Genomic DNA, 18,830 nt, shown 5'->3' with positions numbered 1-18,830 from the left:
TAGGTCCACAGACGACGCAATCGCAACCACACTGCACACTGCCCTAACCCATCTGGACAAGAGGAATACCTATGTGAGAATGCTGTTCATCGACTACAGCTCAGCATTTAACACCATAGTACCCTCCAAACTCGTCATCAAGCTCGAGACGCTGGATCTCGACCCCCGCCCTGTGCAACTGGGTCCTGGACTTCCTGACGGGCCGCCCCCAGGTGGTGAGGGTAGGTAACAACATCTCCATCCCGCTGATCCTCAACACTGGGGCCCCACAAGGGTGCGTTCTGAGCCCTCTCCTGTACTCCCTGTTCACCCACGACTGCGTGGCCATGCACGCCTCCAACTCAATCATCAAGTTTGCGGACGACACTACAGTGGTAGGCTTGATTACCAACAACGACGAGACGGCCTACAGGGAGGAGGTGAGGGCCCTCGGAGTGTGGTGTCAGGAAAATAACCTCACACTCAACGTCAACAAAACAAAGGAGATGATTGTGGACTTCAGGAAACAGCAGAGGGTGCACCCCCCTATCCACATCGACGGGACAGTAGTGGAGAAGGTGGAAAGTTTTAAGTTCCTCGGTGTACACATCACGGACAATCTGAATTGGTCCACCCACACAGATAGCGTTGTGAAGAAAGCGCAACAGCTTCTATCTCAAGGCCATCAGACTGTTAAACAACCACCACTAACATTTAGTGGCCGCTGCCAACATACTGACTCAACTCCAGCCACTTTAATAATGGGAATTGATGGAAATTATGTAAAAATGTATCACTAGCCACTTTAAACAATGCCACTTAATATAATGTTTACATACCCTACACTACTCATCTCATATGTATATGTATATACTGTACTCTATATCATCTACTGCATCTTGCCATCTTTATGTAATACATGTATCACTAGCCACTTTAAACTATGCCACTTTATGTTTATATACCCTACATTACTCATCTCATATGTATATACTGTACTCTATACCATCTACTGCATCTTGCCTATGCCGTTCTGTACCATCACTCATTCATATATCTTTATGTACATATTCTTTATCCCTTTACACTTGTGTGTATAAGGTAGTAGTTGTGGAATTGTTAGGTTAGATTACTTGTTGGTTATTACTGCATTGTCGGAACTAGAAGCACAAGCATTTCGCTACACTCGCATTAACATCTGCTAACCATGTGTATGTGACAAATAAAATTTGATTTGATGTACTAGAACAACATCTCCTAGAACAACATCTCCTAGAATAACATGTACTAGAACAACATCTACTGGAACAACATCTCCTAGAACAACATGTACTAGAACAACATCTACTAGAACAACATCTACTAGAACAACATCTCCTAGAATAACATCTCCTAGAATAACATGTACTGGAACAACATCTTCTAGAACAACATGTCCTAGAACAACATGTCCTAGAATAACATGTACTGGAACAACGTACTGGAACTGGAACAACATCTCCTAGAACAACATCTCCTAGAACAACATCTCCTAGAACAACATGTACTAGAACAACATCTCCTAGAATAACATGTATTAGAATAACATGTACTGGAACAACGTACTGGAACTGGAACAACATCTCCTAGAACAACATCTCCTAGAACAACATCTCCTAGAACAACATGTACTAGAACAACATCTCCTAGAACAACATGTACTAGAACAACATGTACTAGAACAACATGTACTAGAATAACATCTCCTAGAACAACATGTACTAGAACAACATCTCCTAGAATAACATGTATTAGAATAACATGTACTATAACAACATCTACTGGAACAACATATCCTAGAACAACATGTACTAGAATAACATATCCTAGAATAACATGTACTAGAACAACATCTACTGGAACAACATATCCTAGAACAACATGTACTAGAATAACATGTACTAGAATAACATCTACTAGAACAACATCTACTAGAACAACATCTACTGGAACAACATATCCTAGAACAACATGTACTAGAACAACATGTACTAGAATAACATCTACTGGAACAACAGCTACTGGAACAACATCTACTGGAACAACATGTACTGGAACTGGAACAACAGCTACTGGAACAACATCTACTGGAACAACATCTACTGGAACAACATCTACTGGAACAACATCTACTGGAACAACATGTACTGGAACAACATGTACTAGAACAACATGTACTAGAACAACATGTACTAGAACAACATCTACTGGAACAACATCTACTGGAACAACATCTACTGGAACAACATGTACTAGATTAAGTGTGTTTCCTATTATTTGATCCTGTTTTTGAAACCTAGCCACCTGTGACATTTTGAGAAGAAAAATAACTATTAAAGAGTCCAGACAGCCTCCCATTGTTTTCTAGATCAAGCATCACAATGTTGTACCATATTTCCTGCATATCTACTTCGTATTATAACCCTTTGCCTGTTCTTCTTACTGCTGATCTGCACAAAGCCACTGACTGCATCAGATAGGACCGCGTTGAACAAAGAACCTTTTCATTATGTAAAAATGTCCGTCTTCCTATTACCACAACGAAGTTGTAAGCGATGACTTTGGATCTGTTTGATGCAGCTTGTATAAGTGTATTAGCCATTTGGTTGGTTCGTAGTTAGCTATTTCAGGTGAAAGGAGGTCGCAGTAAAGGCATTGCATCGTCCTCCCAGCCACCGCATTACAAATTCAGAACAGCCATGATGAGGTCTGAGACGGAGCCCGGCCAAACAGATGGTCCTCAAATTTGCCCTTGAAATGAGGCGAATCAACTGGCTGGAACTTCTGGCATATTGAATTATATTCATTGTTACCTTGTCGTGTGCAATTTGGCCAGATTGGCCTGATTATATGGGCAGTTTGCTGGAAAGCAGCTCTGACTGAGTTCTTTTTGATTGTTTGGATCATAGACATAGAATGATTCTGACTTCTATGGTTTGGGTATGGTTTGCCCTTTCACATTTTGAGTCACAAATGGCACCCTATTCCCTATATAGTGCACTACTTTTGACCAGAGCTTTATAGGCCCTGGTCAAACGTAGTGCACTATATAGGGAACCGGGTGCCATTTGGGACATAACCAAAGTGTTATAAATCTGCTGATGACTTCCTTCTGTACTTCAGCACGCCAGGTCTGGCTAACCGGCTGATGGCTCCAACATTTGTCTGTCTAGTTCTCCTGCCAAGCGACAGATTGACACCAGGAACATGTTTGTCACAAATCAGACAACTAAGGGCACTAAGGCAGCTAAGGGCACTAAGCTCTTCCTGTGCCTCCTGCTAGTGCTTAGTACGAAATGTAACAAACATCAACAACTGCCACTTGTGGTTGTATTCAGCAAAGTCATTGGATGCGTCCCAAATGGCACCCTATTCTCTCTATAGTGCACTACTTTTGACCAGTGCCCATATGACTGGGTGCCATTTGGGACAAAGCAATTGAAGCTATGATGTAGGCCAGTTCTATTTCTTCCAGACCTGGGTTGAAATAGTATTTGTTTTATATCAAATACTTTATTAAGCTGCCCTTGATTGAGCTTGCATGTATGGAACCAATGGGAACACAAACCATCTGGCTCTCAAGGCAGGCCCATTAAACAGTCAAAGTATTTGAAAGACAGCAAATACTATTTAAACCCTGGTTTGATTTCCTTTGGCCATGTGTCTCAGTCAAGGATGCACAGTAAACTGTGGTCTTGTGTTGTCTTTTCAGATGACGGAAAACTGTCGTTTGATGAGTTCAATGCTTATTTTGCCGACGGGATTCTCACCACTGAGGAGCTGCAGGAGCTCTTCTACTCCATAGATGGAAGGCAGAATAAGTATGTTCCCTCTCTGCAACATGCATGGTTTGTAACATGGTTTGTAACATGGTTTGTAACATGGTTTGTAACATGGTTTGTAACATTGATTAGATTAAAGGAACACATAGCACAGGCACATTTACAATTCCTGAACATGCAGACTCCTTGTATGCTCGACCAAGTGTTTTGCAGAACTAAGCAACAACAGAGTAGATGGTGGATAATCAGAATCAATACGATATTGTGTCATTTACCATGCATAGACCACATCAGATTTTTTTATGCTGTGTTCTACTTCACACGGCACTTACAATCCTTTTTTTGCAATCAAAGAAATCCCTCACTTGGTAATGACAACATGTTAAAGACTGTTGAGCATCAGTGTCATACAGCTACAACAACAGAGACAGTTGTTGTTGCTATATGTTGTAGTATACAAATTCAAATGTCTTACAATAATTGATACATAAGTAGCTAAAGCTAGTTAAGGGGAATTACAGGATTTTACAACTTGATGTTAAATGTCCCCTCACCCTGAAAGAAGTCTATGGGCCAGTAGAAACGCTATTCCATTCACTTCCATTGATTGATAACTTGTGGTGGCTAAAGTTAGCGGAAGTTTTTAAAAGAAAACTGAACCATCAATTACAGTTTCTCCTGGCCTACAGAGTAGTTTTAGGGTGAGGAACCATCTAATATCAAGTTATAAATCCTGAACTTCCCCTTTAAAAGCCTTTCTCTCCTGAAGTGGCAAAAGTTTAACGTTCCATTGTTTAAGCCTGTTGACTTGATTGGCTTTGGCAGAATGGAAATGTAGATTCATTGAGCACTTAACAACTTGCTCCCCCAACGTGAACAATTTCACATTATAACATTTAAAATCCAAGCAAGCCCTTTTTATGGAGATTATCTTGTCCGTCAAAGTCCCTGCAGCTTAGATGAACAAATAGAGAAACACACACAGAGCACTCACCGCAAACGCCGCAGGCCAGGATTCTCCCAGACTTCTCTCAAAGTAATGAACACTTCTGAACATTCTGTTCAATTTTGGGATTATGTTAATGCTTATGTTAATGAACACACAGCTGGAATGCCAAGGACATCTTCCCGCCACAGTGAAGATCAGTGTTACTCTTCTAGTGAAAACACATTGCAGCTACAAGCTAATTCCCCTTGAAGTGACAAAGGGCATTGCAGCTTTCAAAAGGGCGGATTTTAGCATCAACAATGATAAATTACAGCGGAAGGAAATAGGTGCAATGCAGGTTGCACATTCCAGTTACACAAGTCATTAACCAGGTTTACTTTTGCTCTTAATTTGGCCGTCCAAGCCGAGCCAATAAAAGGCTAGCAAATGCCAGCAGGGAAGATGCTTTTATAGGTGCATATATTAAGCTAATACTTAATGACAGCATGTTAAGTGGTTGTCTTTTAGGCGGTCGTTTTTGCCCAGCCATCCATTTCAGCCTAGAGAATTCTGACTTGAATAGTTCAAATATTGTTCAACGATGTTGGCTGCAATTAACATGGAAATTGCATTTCCAGAGAGGGGTTCACATTTCTTTAATCAAAGCCTGTAGGCTTCAATCAGACACTATGAGTGAAAAAGTGTGAGGTGAATTAATTGTATTCCTATGATGAACAAGGATTCTGTTTTTCCAAGATGATTAGGAAGAAAGCATTGTAATTGGCACATTTGATCTAACTTTTATTGAGCTTATTAATTCCTGAAAGTTTTACAGTACATGGGGTTTGTAACGGGTGTTCTCCTTCTCTTCGCTTGAAGAGGAGGAGTAGGGATTGGACCAAAGCGCAGCGTTGTGATATGACATAACGAATTTATTAAAGTAAAGACGAAAGAACACGAAAACACTTTAACAAACTACAAAACAACAAACGACGCAGACCGACCTGAACATAAAAACTTACATATACACGAAGAACGCACGAACAGGTACAGACTACAAACAAACCGAAACAGTCCCGTGTGGCGCTACAAACACAGACACAGGAGACAACCACCCAATACAAACAATGTGAAACAACCTACCTTAATATGGTTCTCAATCAGAGGAAACGTAAAACACCTGCCTCTAATTGAGAACCATATCAGGCAACCCATTAACCAACATAGAAACACATAACATAGAATGCCCACCCCAACTCACGCCCTGACCAACTAAACACATACAAAAACAACAGAAAACAGGTCAGGAACGTGACATAACCCCCCCCTCAAGGTGCGCACTCCGGACACACCACCAAAAGTCTAGGGGAGGGTCTGGGTGGGCATCTGACCACGGTGGTGGCTCAGGCTCTGGGCGTGGTCCCCACCCCACCATAGTCAATCCCCGCTTCCGTATCCCCCTCCCAATGACCACCCTCCAAATAAACCCACCTAATTTAAGGGGCAACACCGGGATAAGGGGCAGCACCGGGATAAGGGACGGCAGCTCCGGACTGAAGGACGGATCCTGGCTGGCTGGCGGATCCTGGCTGGCTGGCTCTGGCAGATCCTGGCTGGCTGGCTCTAGCGGATCCTGGCTGGCTGGCTCTGGCGGATCTTGGCTGGCTGGCTCTGGCGGATCCTGGCTGGCTGGCTCTGGCGGATCCTGGCTGGCTGACGGCTCTGGCGGATCCTGGCTGGCTGACGGCTCTGGCGGATCCTGGCTGGCTGACGGCTCTGGCTGGTCATGGCTGGCTGACGGCTCTGGCTGGTCATTTTTACATTTACATTTAAGTCATTTAGCAGACGCTCTTATCCAGAGCGACTTACAAATTGGTGCATTCACCTTATGATATCCAGTGGAACAACCACTTTACAATAGTGCATCTAACTCTTTTAAGGGGGGGGGGGGGGTTAGAAGGATTACTTTATCCTATCCTAGGTATTCCTTAAAGAGGTGGGGTTTCAGGTGTCTCCGGAAGGTGGTGATTGACTCCGCTGACCTGGCGTCGTGAGGGAGTTTGTTCCACCATTGGGGTGCCAGAGCAGCGAACAGTTTTGACTGGGCTGAGCGGGAACTGTACTTCCTCAGAGGTAGGGAGGCGAGCAGGCCAGAGGTGGATGAACGCAGTGCCCTTGTTTGGGTGTAGGGCCTGATCAGAGCCTGAAGGTACGGAGGTGCCGTTCCCCTCACAGCTCCGTAGGCAAGCACCATGGTCTTGTAGCGGATGCGAGCTTCAACTGGAAGCCAGTGGAGAGAGCGGAGGAGCGGGGTGACGTGAGAGAACTTGGGAAAGTTGAACACCAGACGGGCTGCGGCGTTCTGGATGAGTTGTAGGGGTTTAATGGCACAGGCAGGGAGCCCAGCCAACAGCGAGTTGCAGTAATCCAGACGGGAGATGACAAGTGCCTGGATTAGGACCTGCGCCGCTTCCTGCGTGAGGCAGGGTCATACTCTGCGAATGTTGTTGTACTATGAAACTACTACACAGCCTACTATGGCTGGCTGACGGCTCTGGCTGGTCATGGCTGGCTGACGGCTTTGGCTGGTCATGGCTGGCTGACGGCTCTGGCGGATCCTGGCTGGCTGACGGCTCTGGCGGATCCTGGCTGGCTGACGGCTCTGGCTGGTCATGGCTGGCTGACGGCTCTGGCTGGTCATGGCTGGCTGACTCTGGCGGATCCTGGCTGGCTGACGGCTCTGGCGGATCCAGGCTGGCTGGCTCTGGCTGATCCTGTCTGGCGGAAGGCTCTGGCTGATCCTGTCTGGCGGAAGGCTCTGGCTGATCCTGTCTGGCGGAAGGCTCTGGCTGATCCTGTCTGGCGGAAGGCTCTGGCTGATCCTGTCTGGCTCTGGCTGATCCTGTCTGGCGGACGGCTCTAGCGGCTCCTGTCTGGCGGACGGCTCTAGCGGCTCCTGTCTGGCGGACGGCTCTGAAGGCTCAGTACAGACGGGCGGCTTTGCAGGCTCGGTACAGACGGGCGGCTTTGAAGGCTCGGTACAGACGGGCGGCTTTGAAGGCTCGGGACAGACGGGCGGCTTTGAAGGCTCGGGACAGACGGGCAGCTCTGACGGCTCGGGACAGACGGGCAGCTCTGACGGCTCGGGACATACGGGCAGCTCTGACGGCTCGGGACAGACGGGCAGCTCTGACGGCGCTTGGCAGACAGACAGCTCTGGCCGGCTGAGGCGCACATTGTGCCTGGTGCGTGGTGCCGGAACTGGAGGTACCGGGCTAAGGACACGCACCTTCAGGCTAGTGCGGGGAGCAGCAACAGGGCACACTGGACTCTCAAGGCGCACTATAGGCCTGGTGCGAGGTGCCGGAACTGGTGGTACCGGACTGGAGACACGCACCTCAAGGCTAGTGCGGGGAGCAGGAACAGGGCACACTGACTTCTCAAAGCGCACTATAGGCCTGGTGCGTGGTACCGGAACTGGAGGTACCGGGCTGAGGACACGCACCTCAGGGCGAGTGCGGGGAGAAGGAACAGGGCACACTGGACTCTCGAAGCACACTATAGGCCTGGTGCGTGGTGCCGGAACTGGTGGTACCGGACTGGAGACACGCACCTCAAGGCTAGTGCGGGGAGCAGGAACAGGCACACTGAACTCTCGAAGCGCACTATAGGCCTGGTGCGTGGTGCCGGAACTGGTGGTACCGGACTGGAGACACGCACCTCAGGGCAAGTGCGGGGAGAAGGAACAGGGCACACTGGACTCTCGAAGCACACTATAGGCCTGGTGCGTGGTGCCGGAACTGGTGGTACCGGACTGGAGACACGCACCTCAGGGCAAGTGCGGGGAGAAGGAACAGTGCGTACAGGGCTCTGGAGACGCACAGGAGGCTTGGTGCGTGGTGCCGGAACTGGTGGTACTGGGCTGGAGACACGCACCATAGGCCTAGTGCGTGGAGGAGGAACATGGCTCTGGAGACGCACTGGAAGCCTGGTGCGTGGTGTAGGCACTGGTGGTACTGGACTGGGGCGGGAGGGTGGCGCCGGATATACCGGACCGTGCAGGCGTACTGGCTCCCTTGAGCACTGAGCCTGCCCAACCTTACCTGGTTGTATGCTCCCCGTCGCCCGACCAGTGCGGGGAGGTGGAATAACCCGCACCGGGCTATGTAGGCGAACCGGGGACACCATGCGTAAGGCTGGTGCCATGTATGCCGGCCTGAGGAGACGCACTGGAGACCAGACGCGTTGAGCCGGCTTCATGGCACCTGGCTCAATGCCCAATCTAGCCCTGCCAGTGCTGGGAGGTGGAATAACCCGCACCGGGCTATGAACACTACAGGAGACACCGTGCGCTCTACTGCGTAACACGGTGTCTGCCCGTACTCCCGCTCTCCACGGTAAGCATGGGAAGTGGGCGCAGGTCTCCTACCTGCCCTCGCCACACTACCCTTTAGCCCCCCCCCCCAATAAATTTTTGGGGTTTCTTCACGGACTTCCAGCCACGTCTCCGTGCTGCCTCCTCATACCACCGATCTTGGGCTCTCGCTGCCTCCATCTCCTCACGAGCGCGGCGATATTCCCCAATGTGAGCCCAGTGTCCTTTTTCCTCCATTATTTCCTCCCATGTCCAGGATTCCTGTGTAGTGGGCCACTGCTCGTACTCACGCTGCTTGGTCCGGGTTTGGTGGGTGGTTCTGTAACGGGTGTTCTCCTTCTCTTCGCTTGAAGAGGAGGAGTAGGGATTGGACCAAAGCGCAGCGTTGTGATATGACATAACGAATTTATTAAAGTAAAGACGAAAGAACACGAAAACACTTTAACAAACTACAAAACAACAAACGACGCAGACCGACCTGAACATAAGAACTTACATATACACGAAGAACGCACGAACAGGTACCGACTACAAACAAACCGAAACAGTCCCGTGTGGCGCTACAAACACAGACACAGGAGACAACCACCCACAACAAACAATGTGAACCACCTACCTTAATATGGTTCTCAATCAGAGGAAACGTAAAACACCTGCCTCTAATTGAGAACCATATCAGGCAACCCATTAACCAACATAGAAACACATAACATAGAATGCCCACCCCAACTCACGCCCTGACCAACTAAACACATACAAAAACAACAGAAAACAGGTCAGAAACGTGACAGGGTTTATGGCACCCGACGTGCTTCCATGACTTAAATGATTCAATTAACTCTCTTTCTTTCCCCTCTTTTTCTTTTCTGCTACATTGTAGCAACCTAGACACCGACAAGCTTTCAGGTGAGTGTTGGGGCTACTGTCTGTGTTAATGTGGCCTATCCTTTCTTCACATTAACCCTGCAATCTCCCCAACGTGCTTCCAGTTAAGCATTGGTCTCACCTGTGGAGCTTCTGTGCTCAACATGCTATGTTAGTATCTTATTGTTGTGATAGGCTGTCAAAACATTAGCATAATCTTCCTCGTTATCGTCATCACATCACCATTCCCATATTCATCATCGCCGATCATCATCTGTTATTATCGGTCTGGGTATAAACTGTAACATGACAGACATCTAGGTCTCCAGCTTATGGAGGTGAGTGGCAGATTGTCTGGAAAGCCAATGAATAGTACAAAGACATGTAAACACTCACTTCCGAGAATAAATCTGCTGCATAATTTATTGAATGGCAAAAGCGTCAGTCAGTGCAGCAGCTTGACGTCAGGGGGAAGTTAACTATCTCTCATCACTGTAAGTGCCTTCGCTGCGTCATCTTGGAGTGAGTCCAGTGGACATCGGTCAATGTCTGCTTCATAGGTGAAGGAAATCCAGGGCACTCTTTGATTGGTGAAAGTTAAAATGCCCTGATTCATTTGACATTACCATGGTCAAGTATGAGTGCAGTTGACATTACCATGGTCAACTGTGACTACAGTTGACATTACCATGGTCAAGTGTGACTACAGTTGACATTACCATGGTCAAGTGTGACTACAGTTGACATTACCATGGTCAAGTGTGACTACAGTTGGCATTACCATGGTCAAGTGTGACTACAGTTGACATTACCATGGTCAAGTGTGACTACAGTTGACATTACCATGGTCAAGTGTGACTACAGTTGGCATTACCATGGTCAAGTGTGACTACAGTTGACATTACCATGGTCAAGTGTGACTACAGTTGACATTACCATGGTCAAGTGTGACTACAGTTGACATTACCATGGTCAAGTGTGACTACAGTTGACATTACCATGGTCAAGTGTGACTACAGTTGACATTACCATGGTCAAGTGTGACTACAGTTGGCATTACCATGGTCAAGTGTGACTACAGTTGACATTACCATGGTCAAGTGTGACTACAGTTGACATTACCATGGTCAAGTGTGACTACAGTTGACATTACCATGGTCAAGTGTGACTACAGTTGACATTACCATGGTCAAGTGTGACTACAGTTGACATTACCATGGTCAAGTGTGACTACAGTTGGCATTACCATGGTCAAGTGTGACTACAGTTGGCACACTGACACACTTCATTAAGCGTTTTGGCTTAAAGGTCGACTTTGGGCAAAAATGCAAAAAATAAACTGCATGACTGATCAGTGCACCATAATACCAGGTCATTTAATGCTTAAAAACGAATTGTATGAATAAGATATTTGGCTACAGAAGTGCCATTTCTTACCAATCTCTACACCTTCTGTCCAAAAACAAATCATGTGAAAGGATGTCAACACATATCTTTATTTAACTAGGCAAGTCAGTTAAGAACAAATTCTTATTTACAATGATGGCCTCCTCCGGCCAAACCCGGACGACACTGGGCCATTTGTGCACCGCCCTATGGGACTCCCAATAACGGCCGGATGTGATACAGCCTGGAATCGAACCAGGGTCTGTAGCACTGAGATCCAGTGTTTGCACCACTTGGGAGCCCAATGTTTTAATGTCACATACACAAGTACAGTGAAATGTCTTTCTTGCAAATTCAAATCCCAACAATGCAATAATCAATAACAATGTATTACTAGAAAAAAAACATGAGAAATGGGAAGATGTATGAAGAACACAATAAGTAAGTAAGCATACTATATACAGGGACAGTTCCAATACTATATTTACAATGTGCAGGGATACTGGAGTGATGGAGGTAGATATGTATTGAATAAGGGGACTAGGCATCAGGATATAAGATAAACACATACACTGAGCTTGTATGTGAGTGGGTGTTTGTAGAGTCAGTATAAATGTATGTGCATGTTATGTGTGAGTAGTAAATGATGGAGTGTGAGTGTGTAGGGACCTGTGAGTGTGCGTAGAGACAAAAATAAAAAGGTCAATGAGGATACAAGATTGATTCAGGTAGTCCATGTAGCTATTTTGTTAGCTCTTTATCAGTGTTATTGCTTGGGGATTGAACCTGTTCAAGAGCCTGTTGGTGCCAGACTTGATGCACCGGTACCGCTTGCCGTGCGGAAGCAGAGGGAATAGTCTGACTTGGGTGGTTGGAGTCTTTAACAGTTTTCCGGGCCTTCCTACCACACCACCTGATATAGATGTCCTGGATGGTAGGGAGCTCGGCCCCAGTAATGTACTGGGCTGTCCCCACCACACTCTCTAGCGCCATGCGATCAAAGACTGTGCTATCGCCGTACCAGGCAGTGATGCAGCCAGTCAATATGCTCTCAATGGTGCAGCTGTAGAACCTTTTAAAGATTTGAGGGCCCATGCCAAACCTTATCAACCTCCTGAGGGGGAAGAGGTCTTCTTCACGACTGTGTGTGCGTATTTAGACCATTTTAAGTCTTTAGTGATTTGGACACCGAGGAACTTGAAGCTGTCTACCTGCTCCACTGCAGCCCCGTCGATGTGGATTGGGGCGTGCTTGCTCCTTCATTTCCTATAGTACACAATCAGCTCTTTGGTCTTGCTGACGTTGAGGGAGAGGTTGAAGCACACACCCCTGAGGAGCCCCTGTGTTAAGGGTCAGCGTGCCGGAGATGATTTTATCTACCCTCGCCACCTGGGGTCGGCCCGTCAGGAAGTCCAGGATCCAGTTGTAGAGGGAGGTGTTCAGACCCAGGGTCCTATGCTTGGTGACGAGCTTGGAAGGGACAATGGTGTTGAACGCTGAGCTGTAGTCCATGAACAGCATTCTCACATAGGTATTCCTCTTATCTAGGTAGGTGAGGGCAGTGTGGAGAGCAATTGAGATTGCGTCATCTATGGATCTGTTGGGGAGGTATGCAAATTGAAGTGGGTCTAGGGTGTCTGGGATGATGGAATTAATGTGTGCCATAACCAGCCTCTCAAAGCACTTCGTGATAACAGATGTGAGTGCTACAGGGCGATAGTCATTGTGGCATGAAGCCTTAAGAGTTCTTGAGAACAGGAATGATGGTGGTCATCTTAAAACATGTAGGGATTACAGACTGGGACAAAGAGAGGTTGAAAATGACTCTGAATACGCCTGCCAGCTGTTCTGCATATCCTCTGAGAACGGCCCTGCGGCCTTGCCTGATTTAAAGATCTTTTTCATCTCGGCCTCGAAGAGCGAGATCACCAAATCATCTGGGTCAGTGACGGCACTCACACCCAGCATGCCGTTGTTGTCAATGCATGCATAAAATGCATTGAGTTTGTGTGGTAGAGCGGCATCGTTGGGCAGATCAAAGTTAGGTCATTCTTTTGTAATCCGTAATGGACTGTAGCCCCTGCCACTTGAGGCAGGCGTCGGAGACTGTGTAATATGACACCACTTTATTCCTGTATTGTCCTCTTCCTCGTTTGATTACTCTGCGGAGTTGTAGCGGGACTTCTTGTGCTTATTCCTGTCCTTGGCCATAGCCTCAGGGTTGTCTACGAAAGCTCTGTATGTGGTAGCCCTGTCCTTTAATTTAGCTCCAACCTCAGTGTTAACCCAGGGCTTTTGATTGGGGAAGCAGCGAACCCTCACGGCTGGGACAACGTCGTCGATACTGGATACCTAAAGTGGCTAGCTTTGCTAATGAACTAACTACGTCGGCAGTGGCGCCCATGACCAGATTGACACATTGACGAACCACCAACGGCACACCACATTTCTGTTTGAAAATGTAGATGAGGGGCGAGCTTGGACAGTTTTTCGTGACCAAAGTCGACCTTTAATTACTTTTCGACTTTATAAGAGGTTATAACAGTTTATCCAATCAATGTCTGCTCTTGTGTTTCAGAATGTACCATTCTATTTGGTTCTTTGATCAGTCAATACATTTTTCAGAGACAGATCAAAGAGCAAAGATGTCATTATCAGGGAAAGCTCTTGCGATATCATGCATATTAGATATCCAACTGAATTTTATGTTTATACCTTACTGTACAGTATAAGAAACTGGTGAGTCTATGTTAAATAAACAAATGTTTGCTTATTTCAGATTACTTTGCTCAACACTTGGGGGAGTATATGCATGTCCTCTCTGCTCTGGAAACCCTAAACGTCGCCATCTTGAAGGCTATGGACAAAACTAAAGAGGTAAGCCTTTGTGTGAACTATTTTGAGGCATCATACCCATCCATGCTCAAGGGTTACTGTCAAATAGATGAGTGAATTCAATAATACTTTGAAAATATACCCTTCTTTCCTCTGCACCTTGAAGTTGTCACTGATGTAACAGGATTGTATAGGTGAAAGCAAGAGTTCACAGCTTGGTGACTGTGGGCCACAGAATATACTCTATACCTACAGTGCTTAGTGAAAGTCTACACCGTATCTTTTCAAGTACTGTGGTGGCAGCATCACGTTATCGGTATGCTTGTCACCGGCAGGGACTGGGGACTTTGTCAGGTTCAAAATAAATATGAAAGGAGCATAGCCCAGATAAAAGTGAGAGAGAATCCTACCTCAGTCTTCTGAATACCTGACGCTGGGATAGTTTTTTATTTTTCAGAGGGACAATACACACATTGTAATGCCAAAGACACTCCAGAATGGCTTACCAAGAGGTGTTGAGTGTTCCTGAATAGTCTCAGACCCGACTTAAATCTGCGTGAAAATCAGTGACAAGGTTTGAATATAACTGTCCATCAATGATTCCCAACCAAATGTACTGATCTTGAGCAATTTTGACAAAAACAATGGATATATGTTGCCCTAAAATTTGTGCAAATTTGGTAGAATCTTATTCAAAATGATTGACAGCTGTAATGGCTTCCGAAGGTACCACCACCAAGTATTAACTCTTGGGTGTGAAGACATACGCAATTAAGATATCTTCGTTTTTTTATTTTTCATAGATGTTCTATAATTTGGCTTTTAGTTTGGAAGTGTGGAGTAGCTTGTGTAGATCAATAAGGAAAAACATTTATTTAATCAATTTTTTAAATTTAATTTTAAGGCAGCAAAATATGAAAACTGTGCAAAGGGTGTGTAGACTTTCACTAGGCACTGTATGTTTTGTATTATGAACTGTAAATGTTACACAGTCCATGGAATGGGAGCTATAGAATATATTCTATAGGGTATAGATAAAGCCTGCTGAATATACCTTATGTAGAATATACCTTACGATATAGGCTACAGAATATACCTTATGTAGAATGTACAGTGCTTTCGGAAATTATTCAGACCCCTTCCCTTCTTCCGCATTTTGTTACGTTACAGCCTTATTCTAGAATGTATTAAATAAAACATTTTCCTCATACATCTTTGCAAATTTATTTTAAAAAACTGAAATACCTTATTTATATAAGTATTCAGACCCTTTGCTATGAGACTCGAAATTGAGCTCAGGCGCATCCTATTTCCATTGATCATGCTTGAGATGTTCCTACAATTTGATTGGAGTCCACCTGTGGTAAATTCAATTGATTGGACATGATTTGGAGAGGCACACACCTGTCTATATACTGTATCTTACTATTTAGGCTACAAAATATACCCTACCTATGTTTTGTATTAACAGTAAATACTCCACAGTCCATGGACTAGGGGCTAGTTTCCCTCCATTCAGCTGATTCATGACTTTGAGAAGAAACGGCTCCTCTGCACAGATGGAGGCAATCTAGTGTGCCTCATAAAAACGATGAGTCAAGCAACAATATTGGTGTAGGAATAGTCCAGCCAAGCATATCTGCATTCATTAGCATCATATTATGGTCTATATTATGCTTTTTTTTATAGCTGAGATGTTTTATTGAGCTTCCCGGAGCCCATACAGGAACATTGGGAAGCTGGCTAGCTAACTGTAGAGTTTTGCAGTGCACAGTCAGCCCTTCCCATTGTGGCTAAAGAGGAAAGATGTAAAAATAATTGTATGGCTTGTAGTGCTTGATGGGATTCCTAAGTCACCCATTGTAGCAAATGTATATACACTGAATAAAAATATAAACGCAACATGCAACAATTTCCAAGATTTTACTGAGTTACAGTTCATAAGGAAATCAGTCAATTGAACTAAATTCATTAGACACTAATCTATGGATTTCACGTGACTGGGAAAACAGATATACAGTGGGGCAAAAAAGTATTTAGTCAGCCACCAATTGTGCAAGTTCCCCCACTTAAAAAGATGAGAGAGGCCTGTAATTTTCATCATAGGTACACTTCAACTATGACAGACAAAATGAAAATCACATTGTAGGATTTTTTATGAATTTATTTGCAAATTATGGTGGAAAATAAGTATTTGGTCACCTACAAACAAGCAAGATTTCTGGCTCTCACAGACCTGTAACTTCTTCTTTAAGAGGCTCCTCTGTCCTCCACTCGTTACCTGTATTAATGGCACCTGTTTGAACTTGTTATCAGTATAAAAGACACCTGTCCACAACCTCAAACAGTCACACTCCAAACTCCACTATGGCCAAGACCAAAGAGCTGTCAAAGGACACCAGAAACAAAATTGTAGACCTGCACCAGGCTGGGAAGACTGAATCTGCAATAGGTAAGCAGCTTGGTTTGAAGAAATCAACTGTGGGAGCAATTATTAGGAAATGGAAGACATACTGATAATCTCCCTCGATCTGGGGCTCCACGCAAGATCTCACCCCGTGGGGTCAAAATGATCACAAGAACGGTGAGCAAAAATCCCAGAACCACACCTAGTGAATGACCTGCAGAGAGCTGGGACCAAAGTAACAAAGCCTACCATCAGTAACACACTACGCCGCCAGGGACTCAAATCCTGCAGTGCCAGACGTGTCCCCCTGCATAAGCCAGTACATGTCCAGGCCCGTCTGAAGTTTGCTAGAGAGCATTTGGATGATCCAGAAGAAGATTGGGAGAATGTCATATGGTCAGATGAAACCAAAATATAACTTTTTGGTAAAAACTCAACTCGTCGTGTTTGGAGGACAAAGAATGCTGAGTTGCATCCAAAGAACACCATACCTACTGTGAAGCATGGGGGTGGAAACATCATGCTTTGGGGCTGTTTTTCTGCAAAGGGACCAGGACGACTGATCTGTGTAAAGGAAAGAATGAATGGGGCCATGTATCGTGAGATTTTGAGTGAAAACCTCCTTCCATCAGCAAGGGCATTGAAGATGAAACGTGGCTGGGTCTTTCAGTATGACAATGATCCCAAACACACCGCCCGGGCAACGAAGGAGTGGCTTCGTAAGAAGCATTTCAAGGTCCTGGAGTGGCCTAGCCAGTCTCCAGATCTCAACCCCATAGAAAATCTTTGGAGGGAGTTGAAAGTCCGTGTTGCCCAGCAACAGCCCCAAAACATCACTGCTCTAGAGGAGATCTGCATGGAGGAATGGGCCAAAATACCAGCAACAGTGTGTGAAAACCTTGTGAAGACTTACAGAAAACGTTTGACCTCTGTCATTGCCAACAAAGGGTATATAACAAAGTATTGAGATAAACTTTTGTTATTGACCAAATACTTATTTTCCACCATAATTTGCAAATAAATTCATTAAAAATCCTACAATGTGATTTTCTGGATTTTTTTTCTCATTTTGTCTGTCATAGTTGAAGTGTACCTATGATGAAAATTACAGGCCTCTCTCATCTTTTTAAGTGGGAGAACTTGCACAATTGGTGGCTGACTAAATACTTTTTTGCCCCACTGTATATGTACCGACATTTTTTGTTTCTCTACTATCTGCGATCTTGACTTAACGCGCTGCATGATTTACAACTGTCTCATCGACGCGACCCCGATCCTTAATGATAACAAGCATACCCATAACATGATGAAGCCACCACAATGCTTGAGGGTAGGCAACAACACATATGCCACACTGACCCTCAACACGGGGGCCCCTCAGGGGTGCGTGCTTAGTCCCTTCCTGTACTCCCTGTTCACCCAAGACTACGTGGCCGCGCACGACTCCAACAACATCATTAAGTTTGCAGACGCACGACGGTGGTGGGCCTGATAACCGACGATGATGAGACCGGCTATAGGGATCACTGCTCGACTGAGGGACCTTACAGATAATTGGATGTGTGGGGTACAGAGATGAGGTAGTCATTCAAAAATCATGAGTCCATGCAACTTATTATGTGACCTGTTAAGCACATTACTCCTGAACGTGTTTAGGCTTGCTATAACAAAGGGGTTGAATACTTATTGACTCGACATTTCAGTTTTTAACTTTTAACTAATATGTAAAAATATCAAAAACCATAATTCCACTTTGACATTATGGGGTTTTGTGTGTAGACCAGTTACAAAACAAATCTAAATGTAATCCATTTTAAATTCAGGCTGTAACACAACAAAATGTGGAAAAAATCAAGGGGTGTGAATACTTTCTGAAGGCACTGTAACTGGCCTTACATTTCAGTGATGTCTTCATATGAACGCCAGCTATATGTTTTTGGCTTTATATTGTTAATTATTGCATACATGTTTTATACAGATCGGAATAGGTGAGAAACAAAGTAGACCTACCTTGGTTCTTAAAGGACATATTAAAAACTCCAATGCGCTACAAGGTGCCTTTTCTTTCAGTTGCCTATTTATTATCCTTAATGGTTGATATTATCCAAAAATAAAAATGTGAAGACTATGACAAAAATCAACATGTTGGCTGAGCCTTGGAGTCTGGGATCTAAAGATCATAGTCATTTGGTTGAATCTATTGTAACAGATTATTTCAAGGTGTGACTATACATT

The 18,830-nt window shown here is 45.1% G+C and overlaps 1 protein-coding gene across 3 annotated transcripts in view; it reads left to right on the top strand.

The window, feature by feature from the left end:
- The window catches only part of LOC139536284 (N-terminal EF-hand calcium-binding protein 1-like), a 55,001-nt gene that overhangs the window by 18,580 nt on the left and 17,591 nt on the right, over nt 1-18,830 (top strand). For 2 of the 3 annotated variants that reach the window (XM_071336690.1, XM_071336688.1), the window contains exons 3-5: nt 3,731-3,866; nt 9,984-10,009; nt 14,133-14,230. In XM_071336690.1, the coding sequence (XP_071192791.1) occupies nt 3,731-3,866; nt 9,984-10,009; nt 14,133-14,230 (260 nt within the window). The remainder of the gene's footprint in view (nt 1-3,730; nt 3,867-9,983; nt 10,010-14,132; nt 14,231-18,830) is intronic. The other variant, XM_071336689.1, reaches the window with a different exon arrangement.

Source organism: Salvelinus alpinus, chromosome 12, assembly GCF_045679555.1.
Source record: "Salvelinus alpinus chromosome 12, SLU_Salpinus.1, whole genome shotgun sequence".
In the NCBI taxonomy this organism is placed as follows: Eukaryota; Metazoa; Chordata; class Actinopteri; order Salmoniformes; family Salmonidae; genus Salvelinus; species Salvelinus alpinus.
The sequence above is the reverse complement of the archived record's forward strand: the minus strand, read 5'-3'. Positions and strand labels throughout refer to the sequence as shown.